Raw genomic sequence first — 22,889 nt, 5'->3', positions numbered from 1 at the left:
AGAGGAGGTGCATGCCACTCAGGAAGCTAGCAACAGGGAATCTAAGAGTAAGGGTAAGTCTGAGCTCCTCCAAGTTCAATGTCTGACTCAAATCTGCACAGCTGAGCTGCTCCCCTTCATTTGTCATTTGAACCAAAACCTTGCTCCTGACACAGAATTTTGTGTTTATTATTTGCCAGATCTGAGAAAATTCTCTCTTTCTGTTGAAGTATATACAAGTGCTGCAACTCATATTTAAAGTTATTCAAAAACTTAGTAATAAAGTATTACAAAAGCTCGGTTTGGTTTCTAAGCCTCTGGGGTACAGTAGCGCTCCTCCATCCCACCCTTGTGTTTTCTAATTATCCAGCTTTTCTGAAATAGAGACCTACTGAACTCCATTGCATAAATTGATCTCACTTAAGAGAACACAAAAAAACCAAACCAAAACAAACAAAAAAAAAAAAAAAAAAAAACCAAAAAAACCCCAACCAAACAAAAAAAAAACCCTAAACTAAATTCAATAATTTTTCCTGTATTTTATATTTAACTATCGCCAAAGAAGAAAAAAATCCCAAGAAATAGTCCCAAGAGTAACAATCACCCCTGACTGGAGGACTGAAACAGGCCTTTGCTTCCTGGATTCAGATTTGAGCCCCTCTCCACTTTCAATTTAGAAGATAGGTACACAGCTATTCACATGGAACTAATTCTATTTTGCATAGAATATCATCTCCATGTTCCACATGTCAAGTGAAAGCACTGCCAAGATTAGGTGAAGTGTGAAGTGTGTGTGTGGAGAGAAAAAGGAAGACAGGCTTTGGGTAACAATTTTTCACTTCAATGCCAAAAAACCTGTCTACATTTTTCTTTGGATTTAGCTCACAATTTTCCTTCTTCCTTTAAAAAATCCTACCCATGAAAAGCTATTACAAAGTTTGCTTGTAGAGGCTAAATTCTTCTCAATTTCCTGAATTCTGAACAGCTTTATTGCCATTGAATTCATACCACTGCCAGTTAGCAAAAGCAAAACAACAAAAATTTCACTCCCAAAATTTTTTTCAGACATAGAGTCTCAAATATGATAAATACTCTAGGAACAAAGCAGATATTATACAGCAACCTAAATGAATAAAATAACTATTCAAACTCACATAGAAAAAGTTGTTCTTGCTGTGCTTTTAAAAATGGCAATTTATTCTCATCACTAGGTGTGTTCTATAACAGGACAAAGAGGAAGCCCTGTTTCTCTTCATTCCTTATTAGAAAGAAATGTAAACAACAGAATGATTTAACTGCCTGTATTGAAGCAGTTTTTCCATGCCTGCTTGTTTCATAGTCATCATTTAAATTAAACAAAAAAATAACTCGAATAATTATTTACCTTTTTCTGGAAGTGTACTGGCATTGCATACCTGTTCTTCACCCTCACCAGCAGATGTTGCAGCTTTTATTTTAATTTGATAAGTAGCGTTGGAAAGCAGATTTCTGAAAGTATGCAGTGTACCAGAAGATGAGAGATTTGTAGAATTTCCTTCGACTGCTATGATGTAATGTGTAATTATGCCGTTGGCAGAAGCAGGAGGGTCCCACTGCACTAGGATGGATTGCCAACTCGTTGCAATACAGCAAATGTTCTGTACAGCATCTGGCACTTAAAGGACACACAGGCACCAAAGATTAACATGCACATGCAACTAAAACTGTAATCACACAACAGTATCATTAGAGAAGCAGACACAGTGTTCATAGCAAGAGTCAAACGCTGCAGTGTCAGACAAATTAATAAAAAAAACCACAGTGAAAGAACAAAACTATGACTTTGTCCTCATTAGATGGTTCCTTTCCAACTGCTATGAATATGACTGCTGTAAGTACTTGAGAGAGAAGAGGCTATCTATCTGGCTTCTTCCTAGTCGTGGGCTTCAGTTTTGTTTTCCCAACAAAACTTTTTGCTCATATTTCCCCCATGTGTTTTTAAACACAGTGTACTATAACATACACAGTATACATACTCAATATACCTACTACATATACATAGCAACAGCATCAACAGTAGAAGTTCCTTATTTATCTGTTTTCTTATATATCTGTCAGCCTTATTTCTTTCAGGCGGTATATTACATTTCTCTGTACAGAAGTCACTGGGCAGATTTCAGAGCTTTCATATCAGTTCTTTCAACTTATTGTTTCCCATCTATTTGCTGGTTGAAGCAAAAGAAATTTCTTAAAATACTCATAAAAAATTAATGAAGGTAGAAAATACTACAATCACTTTGAAAATAGAGCAATTATTTATGAACAATTGGTTAAAAAGAAATAAAGAAAGTAACACAAGTATGGAATGTCAGTCTGAAATGAAACAACTGACGGATGACCATGGCTTTTGAAGAGCACCACATTCAGCTGCAGGAGTCCAACAGCCAAACTGAACCAGCTCAGTGATGGTCCAGATTTCTGACAGTGTTGAAACTCTTTGGTACAATAAACTGTAAAACTCTTCCCCAGAAACTCTTCTTTACTGGTTCTGGAAAGAGTCTTCACTGGAAGCATGATCTTAGCAGACCTGTAGTTATCATATGGGATCTTTTTATTTTGGGGTCTGCTCCCTTTGCTAACAGTGTAGAGGAACCTGGGAGCCCCCTAACCAATGCTTGTTCCCTGGCACTGACAGCTCTTACAAAGTCGGGGGGTTGCTCTGACCTGGAAAAGAAGTTTTGTTGTGCAAAACTGGTTTTGCACAACAGCCAGTTTCACAAACCCACAGGCTGTCTTTAGTGAATGTTATGTATTTCACTTTTAGTGGCTAGCTTCCTTCCTAAAATAAATTCTTAAAAGAAAAAAAAAAGTTAAAAAATTTCTATTTGTCTAATATAATTTCCAGTTCATTTGCCAATCTTTTATCCAGCTGCTTTTGATACTGCTAATGTTTCAGTTATTTTCACAGGGATCTGAATTATTGCTTTGATCTGCAAAGACTGATACCTATCTAATTTTCCTCCCTTTATCTGTGTTGCTATTAAAAGACTTATAGTAGCCATGTAAGCCTCTCATTTCAGATGAGGACATTTTTAATTCTACACTTCCGAAATCAGACTTCAAACCTAGTCTACAATAGGAATGTGAATCAGTGCTACACAGGCAAGAGACAATGAGTTAGTGTTAGGTTATATTTTGTTTGGAGAGAAGAGGAAGACTTTTGTTCAACCATACAAGGAAAACAAATATAAATGTATTTAAAACTGTCAGAACTGCAGCTCAGAAAAAGTCTTATATCTAACCTGATTCCATCGTTGTAAAGTGGACAGCATTACTGAACTGATTGCCATTCCCAAGCTTGGTAAACGCAGAGACACTGATAAAATAGGGGCTGTACGGTTCTAATCCAACAATGTTTGCCTCATGGTTTGAACCTGAAACGTTCTTAAGGAAGGAAATATTATTAGTACACAATTCATCTCTAGAAACATTGTAGCCTTCACCTTGAACTTACTGAAATGAACAGAAAATTTACAGCCACAGTTTTGCCTCTTCCACTGAGTAGCTTTCAAATACTGAAAACTATTTCCAACTTCACATCAACCCCTCTCACCTTCTACTTCCTTACAGATCTATGGTGGTTTCTATGAAACTACCCAAAGAATGTGTTTCCAAAGGTAGCTGGCTGTAGAATCCCCTGTTTCTCTTTCACATGCTCATAGTGGCTTTCAGGAATTATGGAAGAAAGTGGGATGATGCCAGCATTTCCTCTCGCAATGGGGACTAACACCAGACCTCACTGCAGCATTGTCTTTTCCTGCAGCTTCTACAAGCATCTCAGATGAGCAGGGTTCACTATATAGTTTCTAAGCTTGAGATGCAATCCTGACCTCAGCTTGCTGCCTTTGCAGTTCACGGAACATTCCTTGAGGCCACCCAAGCAATCAGATTTAAGCCTTGATCAAATTTTGTATGTCATAAAATTATAGATTCATAGAATGGTTTGGGTTGGAAGGTGCCTTTGAAGACCATGCAGTTTCAACCCCCATACTGTGAGCAGGAAACCTTCCATAAGACTGGGTACTCAGAGCTTCACCCAGCCTGGCCCTGAACTTTTATATAGTGTCTACTTCAGTTGCAATTTATTCAGTTCTTATTCTTTGATTTTTTAATGAAGACCTCTGAACAGATCTTACCATTTTTTAAGATGGTAAAAATGTTTGAATCTTGAAAGTCCATAAGGTACTAAATAGTTAAACAAAGGTAGCCCCAAAGCAACTAACTTCTGTCATTTTCTAACATCAAGCTTACACTAAAATTCCAAGTAAGATTAATAAATCTCACTGTTAATGAAACATTAGAAGCTCAAAGCACATTAAAATCAAGCATTTTTTCCTGTTTAATTTGAAAAATTGAATTACAGGTATGGTGGGAGGGAAAATAAACTGTCTTAGCAAATAGGAATTTATAGGAGCTTCATAATTCTAGGAGCATAACAAGCATTTAAAATATTTGCCATAACTTTCTTTTCCTAAAGCATGAAAAAATACTTTAAAAGATTATACACTCTTAATTATAAACATACCCAAAAAAATAGTTTTTCAGTGTTGTTTTGATAAATCTTAAAATTATATCTCATAATAACACCATTTGACCGGGGACTTGGATCCCATTTTAGCCACACAGAATCTGCGGTGTAGTTGATAATGGTCAAATTCTGGGGTGGAGCTAATGGCACTGCAAAAGAGAAATGCTATTGAGTACCAAATCACAAATACTCCAGGCAAAGCAATACATGCAGGAGAACATAGGCACTTTTGTTAAAATTTGTATCTGAACTCAAGCTAACAGTACTTCATTGCTATTTAAATCTTTTTTCTTACTCTTTGACATGAAACAAATTCCATTAATCCAGAATACATGTTTAGTCAGCAAGGGATCTTCTCAGAGATCTAACAAATCTATTAATCACTTAAACATCCCTGCTGTCAGAACTAAGAGATTTCTCAGAAGTCATATTACATATATAACTGGAATGCAATACACTTTGCTTCCTCCACCATTTATGGACCACAACTCATCATACATTTAAAAGATGTGTAATTTACCATGCAGGGGAGAGGAGGTCCATGTACAGGAGAACTGTGTGAATTTGTCAGAAATATTTCCATGTTTTATCATTTTTCAATTACAAGGGGGGATGAAGAGAAAGGTACTCTTGCTTGCTTCAAATTCCCTGACACTTTGCAAACCGTAACACATTCCAAAGGCAAAAGATGTTTCTTCATGGAGTTATTTTTGTAATCTTGTGCAGAATGTGACCTCCTCTTGGGCACTGTGGCAGGAGGAGGAGCACTCAGGAAACACTTGCCTTGCAGTGCTTCCTTTGCTTGAAAGCTCTTCACTCACAGACCAATGGAAAATTAATCCTTCATATCAACAGGTCTGATGCTCAGATCTAAGATGGATGCTGTAATAGAGCTGATATTTTGAAGTTGTTTACAATTGAATTTGCTCACCTGACTCATCCGTGTAGAACTGAAGTACAGCAGAGGGACCAGGTCCTTTTATTGTTCTGGCAGCTACACAAATGCTGTACAATGTGAATGGCAGAAGATCTTCCAAAATGATAAAATTATTGGTGGTAGAGAATGAGCTATTCCTTCCTGGCCCAAATAAATTTAAATCATAATGTATTATAATACCATTTGGCTTAACTGGAGGTTCCCATGAAAGCATAACTGAGGTAGTTGAGAGATTTGAAAATGTTTTCATTACAGGCGCTGATTCTGGGACTATATGAAGAAATAAGAGAGAGAAAAACAACTATAATCTCAGAAAAATATGAGTTACAATGAAAAATTCTATTTCACAAACTTAAAATGGAAATGTGCAGCATTTTATTTTTCTTGTTTCATTTAGTGTTTTTGTCACTGTATTACAAAAACACTTAGTGAACCAAGAAAAATATTTTTTTTTTTTTTTAGAAAAGCTATTAGGGTTTTTTTTTAATATATTTCTTTAGGAATTAATAAAAAGTCTTACCATCTTCATCAGTTCTTATGTGAAGACTTAGAGTATGCTGTTCAGAAGATCCTTTATCAGTGGCTGGTGTGATTTTCAGAATGTAATCAGTGTATTTCTCCAGATCATCAAAAATTGTGCTTGTGTTGTAAGTAAGGAAAGATAATATCTTACTGGTTCCCAGTTGCATTAAACTTAGAGAAACATGAAAGAAGACTAAGCCATTTGGCTGGGATGGTGGAAGCCAGCTTACATTTACAGAAGATGAGGAAATGTTTTGATAGATCAGATTTTCAACAAAACCTTCTGGGACTATGAGAGATAATAAGCAAAAAATTAAATGCATGGATTACAGTAATAAAACATCCAAACCCCAACCAGAAATAACCGCTCAAAATATAATTAATCTGAAAGTGTCAGTTGCAATATTTTTTACAACTTTTAAAAATAATTTGTGTTTCAATATCAAGAGCAAAATGGTTGAAGGTATATATGAATAATCATTTCTGTTAAATTTCTTTAGGACAAGAGCCCTAATGAAAGCTTAAGACAATAATCTTATTGCTCGTATCACAGAGGCTTGTGCTCCATGTTCTATGTGCTCTAGTATTTGAAAGACTCAGATCAAAATGCCTTCCTTGCAAAGATAAATATTGCAGCACCAAAAACCACATTTAATGGTCTTTTTTTAACTTTGCCATCATAACAGTAAAATAACTTTTAAGTTAGACAATATTTAATAAATATTTAATAAAAGCCCTGATATAAAATGAGCACTAAAAAAGTTATTAACTTACTGTCCTGATCTGTATACACATCTATTTTTTCACTGGTTTTGTTTCCATCACCAAATGCTGTGCTTGCAGTTAACCACAAAGTATAATGGCTGTATTTTGCCAAGTCATCCAGCACTACACTGACATTGCTGTCATTACCATAACTTGTGAAATTCTAAAGAGAGAAATAAAAGAAAATGTTACCACATAAAATGCTTTTTATTCATTGATTTCTCTTTCTAGTTCCCCATTTAGCCATCACCACCACCACCAGCAGACATGATTCACCACAGCACTCAGAAGACATAAGCCTATGCTTTGACTCCTAATGAGTACTGATTTTTTCTGAGATACTTGATTTTTTGATGTCTATTTATACCCCTTGTAAGTACTACAGAGTACATGATTGGCTTCTATTGTTTGTAATTGTTGAATGCCAATTCAGGGATTAAAACTGTAATATTGCAGTATGTTTATCCATATTTCATCAAGAAAATTAGCAAAATAAACCAGCATCTGCTAATTGTCTATAGATTACATGAACCACACATGCCTAGGCTGATCATTGTTAATCAAATCAAAGGACGTCTGTCTCTTTAATCTATTTTTATGAGAGTAGATTTTGAATTTAAATCTTTCAGTAGCAGAGATCTAACCACACCCCTTGATAAACTGTTCCTTTTGCTAGTTGTCCCTTGCAGTAACACCATGCCATTATCTCTAAGGAAATGTCTATAGTGAGTGGACTCATGTTGAACTGAAGGCATCAACAGATTTTTTTTCCTCTGTGCTACTGAAAGATAGCAGCAGAACCCAGTCCCAGTGTCTTATGAACTATATAAAAAAATGCCATTAATACTGTGACTACAATGGCAAGTTAGTGCTCAGATCAGCACCTCTAAGGAGGCCATTCCTATTTAGAATCAACAATTTTGGAAGATGAAAAGACAAAATATAAAGCACATTATTTACGTAAGTTCAGCTATACCACATAAGTTCAATCAGTTGAAGTTGAATGTGTTGAATCATCCACTGATTTACAGGAACCTGACTTAGATGATCCAACACAGTTTGGTTCATGGTTTGAAAATTGTTGAGACATCATTTAGCCCATAATCATATTCAGCTCAAGCATTGGGTAGCAAGTCAAATCTTCAGTGCGGATTCAAAGAGCCAGTAGCATTTCTCTCCAGCAGCCACATTGCTGCATTGACCAGATGGCATGGACAGCAGTTCTCAGGACCAAAGAAATCCTAACTTTTCTACACAGAAATATTTTCAGGATGAGCTGGATTTTGTCCAACCCCCTGATGAATTCCAGTTATTTGGCCTGCCCCCTATTTTTGCTGTTAGATCAAATCCACACCCTCCACTTTAAAATGCAAGTTAGCTTTCAAGGAAATTTTTTTCTGAAAAAAAGAGGCTGTGAGAGCAAACTTACGAAAGCAAGAGAAAGGCAACAGAAATATTTGAATATTGAAATTTAGAAATACCACATATAAGCACAGGAATGCTAAAACTGCACGCTAAAAAATTGATTACATTTCTCATAAGGAAAGTTCTTATTGAAGAAGTCACCATGATGTGCTTTATCACACAGTTGAATCCATACTGTGCAAACTGATAGGTCAGTATGCAATCTTTATGTCTGTCACCAATATCTGTCACATATCAATTTATATATCTAATGCAACACTTCACCAATTTTTTGTATGGGCAAAATATTTTTATTTTTGCAGAAAACTATAGGTGACACTCTCATTAATTTCCCTGAGATTTTTATATCTGTATTTGAAGACCTAGTTTTACCTGCAGTCACTAGTACTTATATAACATAAGTAAGTAAACAGTTTGGCAATGAAAACTTAAGCTTTTGTTTTGAATGCAGAACAGTGCAAATTGGGAGTATAATTTTTTTTATTTAATGTGTGAGTATCCACTCATTAAATGACTATAAGCACACTGTTAGTTTTGCCCAATAGATTAGGTTAAGTCAACATCAGTCAAAATACAAAAAATTCCACCTCACTATATGACTTTTTTCTAGAAGTAGTTTGAATTTCATACTAGCTGCACACCTAACTAAAAAAGCCTGGAAAGAGCTTTGTGTTATATTTGGTAAGTTAAGATACAGGAAAGAGTGGCTCAGATTCTAAGTTATTTAGTTAAACTCTGATACTCAAGCAGGGTATGACAGAAAACATCATCTGGCCCAGAGGAAGCATTCTAATACCATCTTTTTGTTACTGTTATTATTGTTAGCAAAAGTTAGTAATTTATAACAACATGTAATAATCAGATTTTTTTTTAAATAAGATCTTAAATAATTACCTGAGTTTTAAGGTAAAAATGTCAAGGCTACCACATCAAGTTTTGATCCTAGATTTAATGGGAGTTTATTGATATGAACAGCTGAAAATTCAACTCTTAGTTTAAAAAGACCTTTACAATTTAGGCAGCTGTCTGGCAGTTAGGGACTCAGTGAACCAACGTGAATAAGAGGGTTTTGGTGGGTCAACAAAAACTATTTTAAGACGTAGTTCCTTTACTGTGAGGACCCCAAGGAGATATCTCTAACTACTGATATGACAAAATATTAGGAAAATTCCAAAATGTCAAGAAAAAAAGGAGCACATAATTAAGAGTAACAGTGAGCAGGAAGAGCTGTGTGGGTACAAACTGAGAAAAGATGAAACTTGTACTAATTGTACCCTGGGGATAGAACACTTTAGGAAGTTTTACAATTAACTGTGGCTGTAGATGAAAGCAAACAGCTTAGGATCTTTGGCTACAGCTGAAGAAATTCTTCCTTCTGTCCCTTTCTTCATCCATACATGAAAGAAGTTTTGACATAGCAAAGTATCAGATTATTAAAAGCAGCTAAGTGTAAGCAATACACTCAAGCCATGAAAGTGTCAGCAGAAACTAGTATCTTCACCTCAGGAAGTGGCAGACATTTCCAGTGGCATAAAGCTGTAGTTAGCTGTATAAGGAAAACATGGTGATGCTCTTCTTCACTGTTAAGCTTTTACCTCTGCTCTGTTTTCTTTTTTAGGTTCATTGTATTGCATTCTTGTTTGAGTTAGAGGATCACTTACTTGACTCTGGAAATCAGGTGAGATTGGTGATACTGCGAAGTCTTATCCAAACCATCCTTCAAGGAGTGGAATATTCACTGTTCCATTAAAAACCTAAGGGAAGTTATTTCCTTTTTGTCTGCTGTACCATTCTGAGACCAGCTTTTTAAAAATTTGCAGTGTATCGTAGAGACGTTCCCCTTTTTATCCCTATTTTGGTCATACAGGTGAAGAAAATGTTTCATTGTTAAGTACTCTAATACATTGTTTGCATCCCTTGTCTGGATCCCAAGGGTAGACCAAGTTGAATTTCATTCTGAACTGTATCCAGTCATATTCATTTGCTTGGCTTGAGGCAGAGGTTGGATGATTTGGGTCAGATATTCAGTTGCTAGAAGGATCATAGGCTTTTTTTCAGTCCATGCCCCTGGTTCCCCTCTCTGGTCTGTCAGAGCAGGAGAGCTTTCATCTGTACTGAAATTCCTACACTGGGGAAATTTATTGAAGCATATATTTATGCTTGTAATTAGCACCTTTCCACTTTCTTGCTAATCAAAAGAGAAGTATATAGAGATTGAATAAGAAAGTTCATTATTCAAACCAAAGATACCTTTCATAGATTCATAGCCATGAGAGTTACTTCCATTGAGTCTTTGATTTATTTCCTGGATAGGACTGAGAATATGGACACTATGATTGCTTCAAGCACCAGGCAAGGCATCATGGAGCAAAACCTGAAAAGCTGCTATTGCAAACAGTGAAATCTTGAACTGTAGGAACCCAGCAGTGTTAGAGAGAAGTGAGGTGAAGAAGAGGTACAGTGTCATGTCATCTGTGAAGGAAGCACTCTTTGTCAGCATACATGTCATATCTTTACTGCACTGGGACAGGGTAAATACACCAAGAAGTAGCATTTTCCCTAGACCTATGACAGCAGAAGAAGATGAAAGATAATGCTGAACTGGAACCTAGCCTAATGCAGGTGATGGTTTATTCTAGTTGGCTACCAGCCATTCCTCCCTCTCTGACACATTTTCTTTTACAACTGTCAGCATCTCCATAGAAACAGTCCACTCATCTACCAAAATCCTTAAATCTAATCTCCATCACTAAATATTTCCTTCTGCTATTCTTGTCTTGAACCTTGGGTCTGAGCATCCCAGGCCTTCTGACTGGACAGCTGCAGTGTTATTTTTCATGTAGACCAGTAAAGCAGAGAAACTATATATTATTTTTCTAACTGAAGAGGGTACATAAATTTTCCCTTTTTGACAGAAAACTCAAATTTCTGCATCATGTCAAGGAGTAAACTGTATCTTTTATCTCAGGTCTTTTTGTGTATTTGGGCATTTTTTCCCTAACCAAAATGCTTCACTATACAACTACTAACTTCCTAGTTTTAACATATTAATAGTCAATGGTTTATGTTGATTAGGTTTTAATATGCCTGAGCATTTTGAGAATGTGTGAGAAGTGATAAATTGAGACAACAGAATAGCACAAACAGTGATAAATTGAGATAACAGAATAGTTTAGTATGACTTCTGGATCTATTTCAGATTATGAGAGCATTGGGAGATATTAATTTGCTTGATATTCTTTAGCAAGGGTGTTTATTCAGGCATCTAGAAGTTATGCTTTAAGACTTGGACCTCTGGCATTATGTCCTGACAAAGACGCAGACTGGTAGAGAATGGCTGCCTGCAATGTGAAAATGTGAAATGTGAAAAGATCACCCACTTTTTCAATTCTCCTGTATAATTTCTCCAACTGAAAATAGAGTTTGGTTAAATATAATCAGAATGGTCACTTTGACACAGAGTATTTCAACCAAGGATTCTTTCTTTCCAAACATGTGCAATACAAATCTTAGCAGCAGACCCTGCAATTACATGGTTATAGTTCTAAGTTACAGAAAGCTGTAAGCTATATGTATGCATACTCAGGCAGCTTACAACTGTCTGTATATATCATATATATATCAGGCTGACTTATATTATATATAATATAATATTATATAATATATAACATATATAATAATATATAATATTATATATCACATATCAGGCTGACTTTCACACATGCATTTCTCTGTTGTAAAAGGAGTAATATAAAATACCTGACAGAGTATTGAATGAGTTGGCTTTTTTTCACCTGTTTGAAATCTGTCTTGCATCCATAGGAATGCCAAGGTACAGATTAGGACTGCAGTGTATATTTGGTAGTTGCCAAGCTAAACAGTGAGCTGACAGGATGTGCAGGGCAGAAGGAGTTAAAGGGAGTAGACAGATTAAGATTTGATCATGATTCAAGAGATTAATGCTCATATCCCATGGGCAGTAAGAGACAGATGCAACAGCAGCTGTAACTTATCTTCTGAGGGCAGAGGGATGGAATAGAAATCAAAGTCAAAAGGTTGAAAATGGTAGGTTACACACACAGAGGTAGAACTACTGTCAGCACTTTTGTCCTGACAACACATAATATGCCAAAGCAGCATTCCACTCATGCCACCATCCTTTCCTGGCCTAACTACATCACATGATAATAAAACTGGACCCTCACCTTGCTGGGCCAATGCTACTGTGCTCCATCTTCCCTATCTTCCTCCTTTATTTCCAGAGTCCTGGGCACATCTTGGAGGGTTTTATCTCTCTCTCTCTCTCCCCCTATCTCTCTCTCTCTCTCTCTCACTCTCTCTCTCTCTCAGTGTGTCAGCTTTGCCTTAGTCATTCATCTCAGAGTTACACCTTCCTAAAGGCAGGAATAGTCCAAGTCCATAGTCCTCCTCTAAAATTGCTTGAAATGTCCTTCATAGGATGGGCTGGTTCAAGAGATGCACTGATGTAAAGTTTGTCCACTTAAATCTTAAATTTGTCCACTTTACATCTTAAATCTCTCTAAGAGATTTAAGAAAAAAACTGTTGCCATAGCAGTGTGTGCAAACAGAGGCTTTGATCTGAACTGGAGCCCTGATTTTAATCTCATCAGAATGTGAATTCATGGCACAGTCCTGCTTGCACCTGAAACAATGCAGAGCCCAGTGACTACATACCTGCACACAAGTCAGAGACGTGTATACACTGAAGTATGTCAGCAATTATTCACTCACAGCTATGTCTAACATTTGTGAATATTTTTTCTAGTTATCCTCAAAAACGTGCATACCTCACCCTAAACATATCTTGATCATAAATTTATGCAGTCAAGGTTGTTTTCCATACATAATTTTCTAAATGAATTTATATTTCTTGTTTTTCTTCCATATGTGTAAAACTTGTGACCAAAAAACTGTAAAGGAAGATTATTTCTCTCGTTATATTTCTGTACTATAAGATATTCAAAGAAAGTAGAATAAAAAGACTATATACAATTAATAAGTGCAGTGCATAATTATGGATGAAATCAGCATCAGGAAAAAAAAAACTAAATGAAAATGTATCTCCAAAATATTATTTACAAGATTTTGTCTTTTAAGCTTTAACTTCAGAATAACAATCTTTGCTTCAATATACTAAAGAGTAATTTCCTTTGAGAGTAAGAAAAATTTGAAAAAAAAGCATTCCCTACTTTCACATTACCTCCATATTTTCAATACTGTACCAACATGTATTAAAAAGAAATTTACTGAAATTGATAGATTAGACTAAAAGAAACACTCTTGAGGGTGTGCCATGCATATAATGGGTCTTGAGTCTATCCACTACATATGCAAAGTGTGTATGTATATTAGGTGTATGTGTGCATATATATATATAAATAAAAACTTTGCATAATGGAATATTACAAAAAACCTATTGGCATTAATGCTTATACGATATGAATGCTCAGTGAGATGCACAATGGAAAACATGTGATTACAGATGTACTTCTGTCTTTTTAAGTTTAAAATCTACATCATGATGAAGGAAATATGAAAAACCAATTTATTGATAACTATAAAACTGACTTAATCTTTAAGTAATTATTAGAACATTTAATTTACTTCTACAAAAGAATATAAAAATAAGCTTACCTGTATGAATATTCCTGAGTTGTTTTTGAAATAAACTGAGTAGTACTGTATATTTCCATTAGGCTTTTGAGGAGGAGACCAGAATAGCATTATTGATGTGGAAGAAAGGTTTCTGTATGTAACATCTTTCGGTGGATCACTTGGTGCTGCAAAAATGTTAAGTTTTAGTATACCTAAAGCTTTTGTACCTCAAGGTTTTTTACACTTAATACCAGAAGTTCATCCACCATAGTAGATTTTACAACATCCTATGGCAAATTAAATGTATTTCTGATTATGGTGTAGAAACTGCTTCACAAAATAATGAACTAAAATTGTATATGTAAAATGAATTTTTAAAACTCTTTTTCAATCATATTTGTATTTAGCTGCATTTTTAAACAGATAAGATTTTTCTTATAGAATTTTTCCTGTACTTACTGCTTTGTGCACATAGAAAATCTAATTTGTAGACATAGAAGTTGACTGAGTTACGTGTCTATACTCCAAATACAGTTAGTAGGGGAAAAAAAGTGATTTTTTTTCACAAAACCTAAATTTAAAGCCTTTTTCTCTCTGATTTTAAACAGAATTTAGGCTCCCAACTCATGTAGGTAAACCAGTTACTTAAGCTTGAACAGTATGATAATTTATATTTTTTTCCTCTTTTCTCACCCTATTAAATGTGCAGCAAGACCCCTGTAAGCCTTCTTCCATTAGTCCCTCCTCCTCATTATAAAGAATAGCAGCATATGGTTTCTCTCAGTAACACAGTGATGTAGGAGAGTAAAATTCAATTCCTTAAGTCAGCTTAGGAGAATTTAAATCCATATTTCTCACCATCCAAGAAAGTGCTCTACAGAACTTGCAGTAGAGTACTGAACACTATGATTATGTATCTCTCTTGCTTTGTGCTGCTCTAGTTTATGTGAAATATTAAAATATTAATTGGAGGGGGAACCCCAGGACCAGTTCCTTAAAGTCTGTCCCTATAAAGTAAAATTATATTCCCATACCAGTTTCAACAGCAACTGTGAATATCTACAACCTGACGATGTAAACAAATTTTGGAGGGATGGCTCAGATGGATGCTATCCTGCCAGTGGTTGTGCACTGGGGAATTGTTGATATCTGTGCAGGGCAATTCTGAAGTATGCCTGCATACTCATACTATCTGTTTGGCAACTGATTATAGCAATATGATTGATGGAAAACCAGAAACAAAACTTAAACTGAATGACTTTCAAATGACTTCCACTATATCATATGATCATATAAAAGTCACTTTCCATGTTGTAAGTATAAAATAATTAAAAATGGAATATACACTGACAGTGTTCATTTTCAAATTAAAAATATTTCAGACTTAAAAGGGATACTCTAAGAAGTATTTTCCCTATCAGAAATTGTGTCACAGCTGCTTAAAGCAAGGATCTATTAAAATATATTACAAAAATAATATGAATTATTTCAAAGTTTAGAAAGAAATTTGGATCTTATCTGTCCTAAAGAGAATTTTTTTTTTCTCGGTAAATTAGTAACAATACCTATCAATTTTATAGAGCCACAGATACAAGTATACACAAAAATAGAGCCACAGAGACAGGTAGAATGTCTGTCCTTTACAAGTCAAATGTCACTTCTACTTCAGTGGCTTTATTAACATAAAAAAGGCTGACAGAATTTTAAGGCTGAATGAAAATAAAAGTTCATACTGTATATAAGCTTACCTCCTTCAGAAGTTCTGAATGTTATAGTATCACTTTTTATGTTGCCATCTCCAAATCTTGTACTTGCTGTTAGGTAAGCACTATACTCACAGTTATATTCTAGGTCTGTGAATTCCAGTGATGTTTCTGTTACATTTACACTCCTCTTTGACATTTTATTCCTAAAGAAAAATTATTTTATTAATTATATATATACACCATTTCTCTCTATATATACACACCACTTCTCTCTCTATATATAATTATAGCATTTATAGCAAAAATGAAAAATGCAATACTCTGTTAAATATAAGTAATTTAGGTTTTTAAAAGAGGCTAGGATAAATTTTTGTCTTTTATGGTGAAAAGCTAACTTTTGTACCATGGCATCACAGTAGGGCTCTTCATGTTGCTTCTTACAAAAAATAATACCCCAAAAACCCACAGAAATATGTTTGCTAATTACATTAACAAAGACAATGGATACATGAAATATTAAGGAGAAGTATTTCTATCTATTAACTGCTTTCAAATGGTTATGTGGTACCCTTGGGAAGGACACAGTAGGGCATAACTAAACTGTCTCCCTGGACAGGAATAGCAAAATATAAAAAGATTATAGCAGGGAGCATGCCCTACTGTGACTCTGTGAAATTGGTCAGAAGGCTGAAGTTATAAATGGAATAATAGAAGATGATATGGAACAGGAATTAGCTGGTGCTGAGTTAATTCTGGTGGAATGTAGCAGAGGATCAGAATGGAACTCCAGTCAGGTCAAAACCCGCCTAGAAAGACTGTAAGATGTAACATTAATAAAACACTGGTATTAGCATAGGTATGAAATTATTATCAGAAAGTAAAATAAGGTACAGAAAGAGCTAACTTGAATTCAAAAAGTGTTATATTCCTTGTAAAGTTAAGATAATCTTTTAAGAAAGAAATAGGAGGAAAATAAAAACCTAACATTCCATTCCTTTAAAGATTTCTGTATGAGTAGGTGTCCTGTGTCTCTAATAGGATTTCAAACAGAGATGATAATTTGATAATTAAAACCAAGAATCTTGCTCCAGAAATCACCATGAAACTCTTCACAAATGACAATGTGTTCTAATACTAAAAAAAAGAAAAAAGTGATTCAAAATTACTAGACTTTCATCCTTTGATAACTGAATGGCTGTCCCATTAGCAAAGATCACCATCTAATATATCTGAAGTAAGGTTACATTAAAAAACTACTGGAATGAGAAAATGTATGAGAATGAAATAAAAAATCCTTCCTAACTCTCAGATTTTGAGTGGAATGTCACTTAACATGGGAAACACTCTTGGTAACAGAGAAGGTTAACATTTACATTTTTCCCAAACTTCTGACAATTTTAATAGTCACTAAAATTTACAAGAGATTGCAGCTGCAGTTATCAAACTCTATACAAAGATAGATATTTTTTCCTGGATCTTTGCCCAATGTATTCTTAGTATGGAAATACGTATCTGGTTATAATTTAAGTAAGAAGACAATCCACAGCTTAGTGTTGTGAACATTTCTACTCTGAGTAACTGCATTCTTACATATGAGTTGCCAAAAACATTTCCACAGCCAGGCACGGAAAGAAGAGCAAAAACTTGAAGTATTTCAAGGGAAGGTAATTTTCTGTTTAGAAACTACAAAGATTGCAATAAAAATAAGAAAATACTGATCAAAGTGAGTGCAGCCTTCACAGACAGTGAGGAAGTACCTAGCAGAATAAGTTATGCCAAGAAATTTTACTGAAGAAAAATAATATAAGGTTTTAAACCACATTTTTTTCAAAAATGCAGACAACACAGATTCTAAGAAATTGCATAATTCCACTTGACAAAGACAGGTACCATATTGTCTTAAAAATCTATACCTCCAAATAGACCTAGTCAATAAGTATCTCACAAAAATTTGCAGAGAAGGATAATGTCAAAAAACAATAGCTACATACAAGTGCAGCAATTTTGTTAATTGCACTTTTAATACTCAAAAATTACATTTAAGGAGTATGAGTTTTTGGGCTCAAGGATAGAAGAAATTTGCTTTACTACCTACTAGCACCCAAAGCCACCTTGTCCTCAGACAAATTCCATGAAATATAACTGAAAACATTGCAAACATCACCCTTTCTATTCTATTGATTGTGGATTTTGTTCCAAATCAGCTAAAGAAAGCTTACCAAATTCTCTCTAACTGTTGCAAAATATTTAATGAAGTGAAGGAATATTTATTTAACAACTGTAGTAACCTTCTTCTTTCTGCTTCGTTGAGAAGCACTGGGATTAACAGTCTCCTCCAAAATATATTGAGTACGTCCCAAGAGCAGCAATCATATGGCATGACAATTTGCCTTGTCAAATCTCCCCCTGCAAGGCATTTGATGAAACTGTATAGACAACTCTTTTAAATACTTAAAATTACTCTCCTTCCTTCACACCCCTTGCTCCCTGCCAAGGAAGGAGTGAAGTTACGACCCCTGTGAAGGCAAAGAGAGTTTTTCTCCAATGTCCTTGCCTTAACATGATACCTAAAGCCTAAATTTAGGTATGGCACAGTAAGGAAAGACAAGAGAGAGCAAAAAGAATATGGGCAAGGCTTACAGCAAGAAGTTGTGTGGTTGCTTAATTGCAATATTTAGAAATATGGATAATTTAAGAGATTCTTTTTTTTTAATAATTCTGTCTAAATCTTTTCTTACAGTAATAAAAACAGTAAGTTATAAGGGAACATAAGAATGAAAAGTTGCATAACCTCATGTCTTTGAACACAGTGTGCATCAAAACCATAGCCCTTATCATAAAGTAACTCTTCCCTAGGTTGAGGACAGTCATTATTTTAAAGAGCAACAGACATTCCCAATAGAGTAGAACTAACAAGAGAAGATAAATTCAACTTTTCTGGAAAGAAGAGCTTTCTCCTCTTCACTTTATCATCAACTTAACTAGAAATTATAATTTAAAAAAATAGTAGTAACTGAGGCCAAACCCCTCCCCAAAAAACAGTAAAATAATGTAAGCTCAAGAGCAGTATGCCCACAAAAACTGAGGATTTGCACATCTAGTTCGTCTTATGCACTTTAGTATTTGCTCCCTGCACCTTAGCAATGGCAATGAAATGGTAAAACATAAATGCAAGATATTAAAAGTGATCAATAAAAAACGTTTTCACTTTTAGGAGAAGTTATAGATTTTTGAAGAGATGTCACATTGCTAGACCAAACTATGTTTTGCAAGGAATAGGACAGAAGCTGCAAGTTTTAAAGTAACAAAACTCCTGCGTAAAGGTGAAAAAATATTGCAAGAGTAAAAGGAAATAATAGAAATGGTTAGTTAGAAAAAACTAGAACACAATAAATGAAAAGTATCTGTTAAAAATATGTGTTTGGTATCAATGTAATAAATACAAAGTATAACAGTAGACATAATTGATAGCACATATGAAAACTCTAAACATGGCTCTTACTCACTGTCTATAACAGGAGGCAATATTTCTCTATTTTAAGCCTTTTTCAAATCTCCTTGACAATTCAGCATGGGTTTGCACCCTGCCTTGCAGCAGGCCTAATCAGAATATAATGGAGATAGGCACTATGATCTAGTTTAATTCTGAGTTCATTTACTATAGCATAACCTTTGGAAATAGATGTTGGAAATGCTTATGAAATGCTGAAATTGTTCCCCCAGTTTTTTGCTAGCCTGAATTTTCATATAAAGAAGTCCAGTATTTTAAGTGCTGGATGGATATTTGTTCTCCCAAAACATGTATCCAACATATTGTGTAACAAAAACCTAACATTCCTGATAGGTTACAGATTAACATTTATCCTCAGAAGTACTTCCAGAAAAATCTTACCAGACACAAACTGTGTAATAGAGAATAATTCCATTTGGCTCCAGTGGAGGTTTCCATGACAACTTCACAGTGACACCCAACAACTGTTTTACAGAGAGGGCTTGTGGAGGAGAACTTGGAGCTGTAAAATGAGAGAATAGGACACAGCACCTTGTTAAACAGCTAGGACTGGTGGGATACACAGCATCCTTAAATAGGCTTTGAATTATTTGTGATAGAAAGTTAACCTTGTACCACACTGGTACAGTATCCATCCGCTAATGTTAAGGCACAGCTTCTTTTCCTTTTTCTGACAGACAATAAAAGAAGATTTTGCATGGTGTTGTTATAACATCTGTTTCTGTGATTCAATGGAAAAAGTACTTCATGAGAAAACAGAGCAATGGCCAGGTCACAGTGATTCACCTACTGCCCAAGTACATTGCTGTAATTTTTTTCCCCTTCTAATAAAAGCAAGAGCTTTATAGATATGAACACTTGTAAAATACAGCATAATAGTTCCCCTGAGGAAAAGAAAGTGCTGTAAAGAATTATACAAAGTGCCAAAAGGTGGAAAAGTGGATAAGCATGGCATTGAGAGATGATAAAATTGTGGGATAGTAGACAGCAGTAAAATCTATTCACTCCATCAAACAAGGACCACATTCATAGATTTAACGCGTCACAAGGGCAAATGAAAAGATAGGCATTGACTGAGATCCTTAAAATTAATTTTAAGATGATCCCTAGATGACACCATACCCCAACTCTGCAGGGAAACATTGTAAACAAATGAAAATGTTAGACCACATTTGTCTTTGTTCTAAGGTTGTTATTAATTTTACTGAGGACAAATAACTAATGCATGCATAAATTATACTGCTTTATTATCAGCATGTTATTGAGAAATGAATCTTTTTCTGCATCTTGATTCATGCCCTGTGCATCTCCATGAAGTAATATTAGAATTATATTTGTTTTTCTCAAATTAAACCAAAGAGCATCATGCACTAAAAATTCAGGTCATAGCTGTAGTCATGCATGAAAATTGAAAATATGAGCATAACTATTAGCAAATCTATGAAACATTTGGTCTGAACCTTGGAACACTGTGTTCCTGTGAATACAGAACATGTGGTGTATTATAAATATTGTTGTTTTTCACTTCTTGTTCCTTTCACTATCTTGAAAGCTGGCATAAAGGTTTTATAACTCCTTATATTATAGAAGAAACTATTTTATATTTTTCATGAACAAAGGTTCACTGCATTCAGTGAGTGTATTTACTAGTGAAAAATGTTGACAGCTATATTTTGTGTTTTACTTGTTATATTATCCTCAGTGACTAGACAATAAAAGATCTGTCATATGGCGAATGTCATCTTTTTGACATATCTAGTTAATTCTACAATTCTTATTCAGGTATTTTTTTTTTCTAAAGAATGGAAACTACATTGGTCTAAATAAAAATAATCTCTGCTAAAAGAATTGATTTATCCAATCTAGCTCTTTTCAGTCTGCTCCAGCAAAATAACTCTTGAGCAAAGTTTTTTTACCGACAGTGTGGCTGATGAGTTGCTTGTGTCAATGCCCCTTTAGACAGGTTCCCAGAGATTTCCTACTGAAGCAAAGGAGAGGAACAGACACAGCCTTTTCCAAAATGTCACTCACAGCACCTAAGTTAAGATTTTTGGTATGAATTTTTTTTCAGGATTCCCCTGCAGAAACTCAAAAGGTGACCAATGGTAACTTTGCACTACAACATCGTGTTCTGATAGTACAAGTATAATTTTAAGGTTCCTCTGCTGGTTTGTGACCCACTGTAAAAATTAGCAGGGTTTGCAACAACTGTGTTCTACCCTCAGCCTGCACACGCCCCAGCTCAATTTGGAAGTCCAGTGCTACAGATGATGGACTTTGGGCATTTTCATATTATTAATAATTTCATATCTATCTATGTGCACCTGTACATGCATATGCTTAGAATAATACAAGAAACCCCACAGAAATGTCCCTGGACCATCCAAACTGCCTTTTTGTGGTTTTCCCTTTCCCCAGCTCTCACATGACTGAAAAACCAAATACAATAATTCTACCATGTCATGTGTTAGATTAAAATAGTATGAGTAAATTAAGATACTTCAGATTCATAAGATATTGGTAAGATCAAAAGTCCAGGCACAGAAATCGCAGCATTTCATACAGCTTGTCCTGATAAATATGTTGGTAGATAGATGGATAGGTAGATAAATATGTTTGTGTGTAGATACATAGGTACAGATAGAAATGGAGAGATATAATTGCCAACAAAAATGCACAAGACTTAAAAATATCTGGCATGAAGTTTAAGAGTGAATTAAGAATGCAGGTAGAAAACGATGCACTGAAACTTCTGTTCTGACTTACCATCTTCATCAGTTAGTACATGCAGAGGTGAACTACGAACGCCCTCTCCCATTGTGGTACTAGCAGACACTTCTACAGTATATTCTGTATATTTATTTAAATCTAAACAAAAAAAAAATTCAATAAAACAACCATTCAATGGAACAAATTAGTTTTTTAATGGACTGCAAGTATTTTTGAAGTGGTGAATAAGCCTATCACACTGATCTGTGTCATTAGAGACTGAAATAAGCATTGGGAAAGCTTGGAACACCAAAATCTTGGCAAAAGAAGGGTCAAAGCCCTAATTACCAGTTTATAGTTCATATTCCCAGAATGCTTTGCAGTTTGTCCTTGGCTGTAGTCTGAAAATGTAGCAGTGAGGGTACTGAGCTCCCAGCAATAATTGCTGTGCCACACCTCAGCAATAATGACAGAATTTAGGAAAAGATTCAAAGGTGAGTGGAAAAGGAATTTTTTTATCCAGAATAAGATCAGAAAGATATGCAGGTGACTTGAGGGTTTCCTTTGTTACAATGATATTGAAGTTCCTTGTACTTTAATCATCTGAAATACAATGAAATTTATGTTAGACTTCACCATTCAAGGCCCATTTCACCACATTATGACAGAACACAAGTTATTTTTTCAGGACAGGGAGCAAAAAACTTTCTGTAAGGGCAAGAAGGATCAGGTCCAACCAATGAACTAATATATCTCTGTCTGCTGCACACTTTCCAGAAAAACTCACAGTTGCCCTAAGTTCCAGATCATTATATACTGGCCTGCAATACGTAGTGTCAGAAGGGTAGTGTTTATAACTCTTTGCTCAGTCCCATTAGTCCTCACGAGATATATTGTGTAGGTCTGTACGATCCCATTGGGAATGGATGGTGGAAAAAATGATAATTCAATTTCCATGGACGAGATGTTCCTATAGGTTATGTTTTCTGGTGCAGAGGCAGGAACTAGAAGAAAAAAAAAATAGAAGATTTCAGTCAGTTTCATTGATTTGGAAAGAATTCTTATAAACCAGTTTCAATTAAACACATTGTAAATATTCGGATTTGTATCCTATTGTTTAATGAAATACATTTTTAAAGAGGCTGAATTTGA

At 35.0% G+C, this 22,889-nt stretch overlaps 1 protein-coding gene across 1 annotated transcript in view; it reads right to left on the bottom strand.

The window, feature by feature from the left end:
• Positions 1-22,889, bottom strand: part of PTPRQ (protein tyrosine phosphatase receptor type Q) — a 99,725-nt gene that overhangs the window by 56,443 nt on the left and 20,393 nt on the right. The window contains exons 15-25 of the mRNA XM_036401032.1: positions 22,559-22,741; positions 21,795-21,896; positions 19,410-19,530; positions 15,560-15,720; positions 13,851-13,996; positions 6,780-6,933; positions 6,004-6,294; positions 5,478-5,753; positions 4,544-4,695; positions 3,261-3,402; positions 1,364-1,633 (exon numbers count right to left, since the gene is read on the bottom strand). Of these exons, the coding sequence (XP_036256925.1) occupies positions 1,364-1,633; positions 3,261-3,402; positions 4,544-4,695; positions 5,478-5,753; positions 6,004-6,294; positions 6,780-6,933; positions 13,851-13,996; positions 15,560-15,720; positions 19,410-19,530; positions 21,795-21,896; positions 22,559-22,741 (1,998 nt within the window). The remainder of the gene's footprint in view (positions 1-1,363; positions 1,634-3,260; positions 3,403-4,543; positions 4,696-5,477; positions 5,754-6,003; positions 6,295-6,779; positions 6,934-13,850; positions 13,997-15,559; positions 15,721-19,409; positions 19,531-21,794; positions 21,897-22,558; positions 22,742-22,889) is intronic.

This window comes from Molothrus ater, chromosome 5, assembly GCF_012460135.2.
Source record: "Molothrus ater isolate BHLD 08-10-18 breed brown headed cowbird chromosome 5, BPBGC_Mater_1.1, whole genome shotgun sequence".
Classification (NCBI taxonomy): domain Eukaryota; kingdom Metazoa; phylum Chordata; class Aves; order Passeriformes; family Icteridae; genus Molothrus; species Molothrus ater.
The sequence above is the reverse complement of the archived record's forward strand: the minus strand, read 5'-3'. Positions and strand labels throughout refer to the sequence as shown.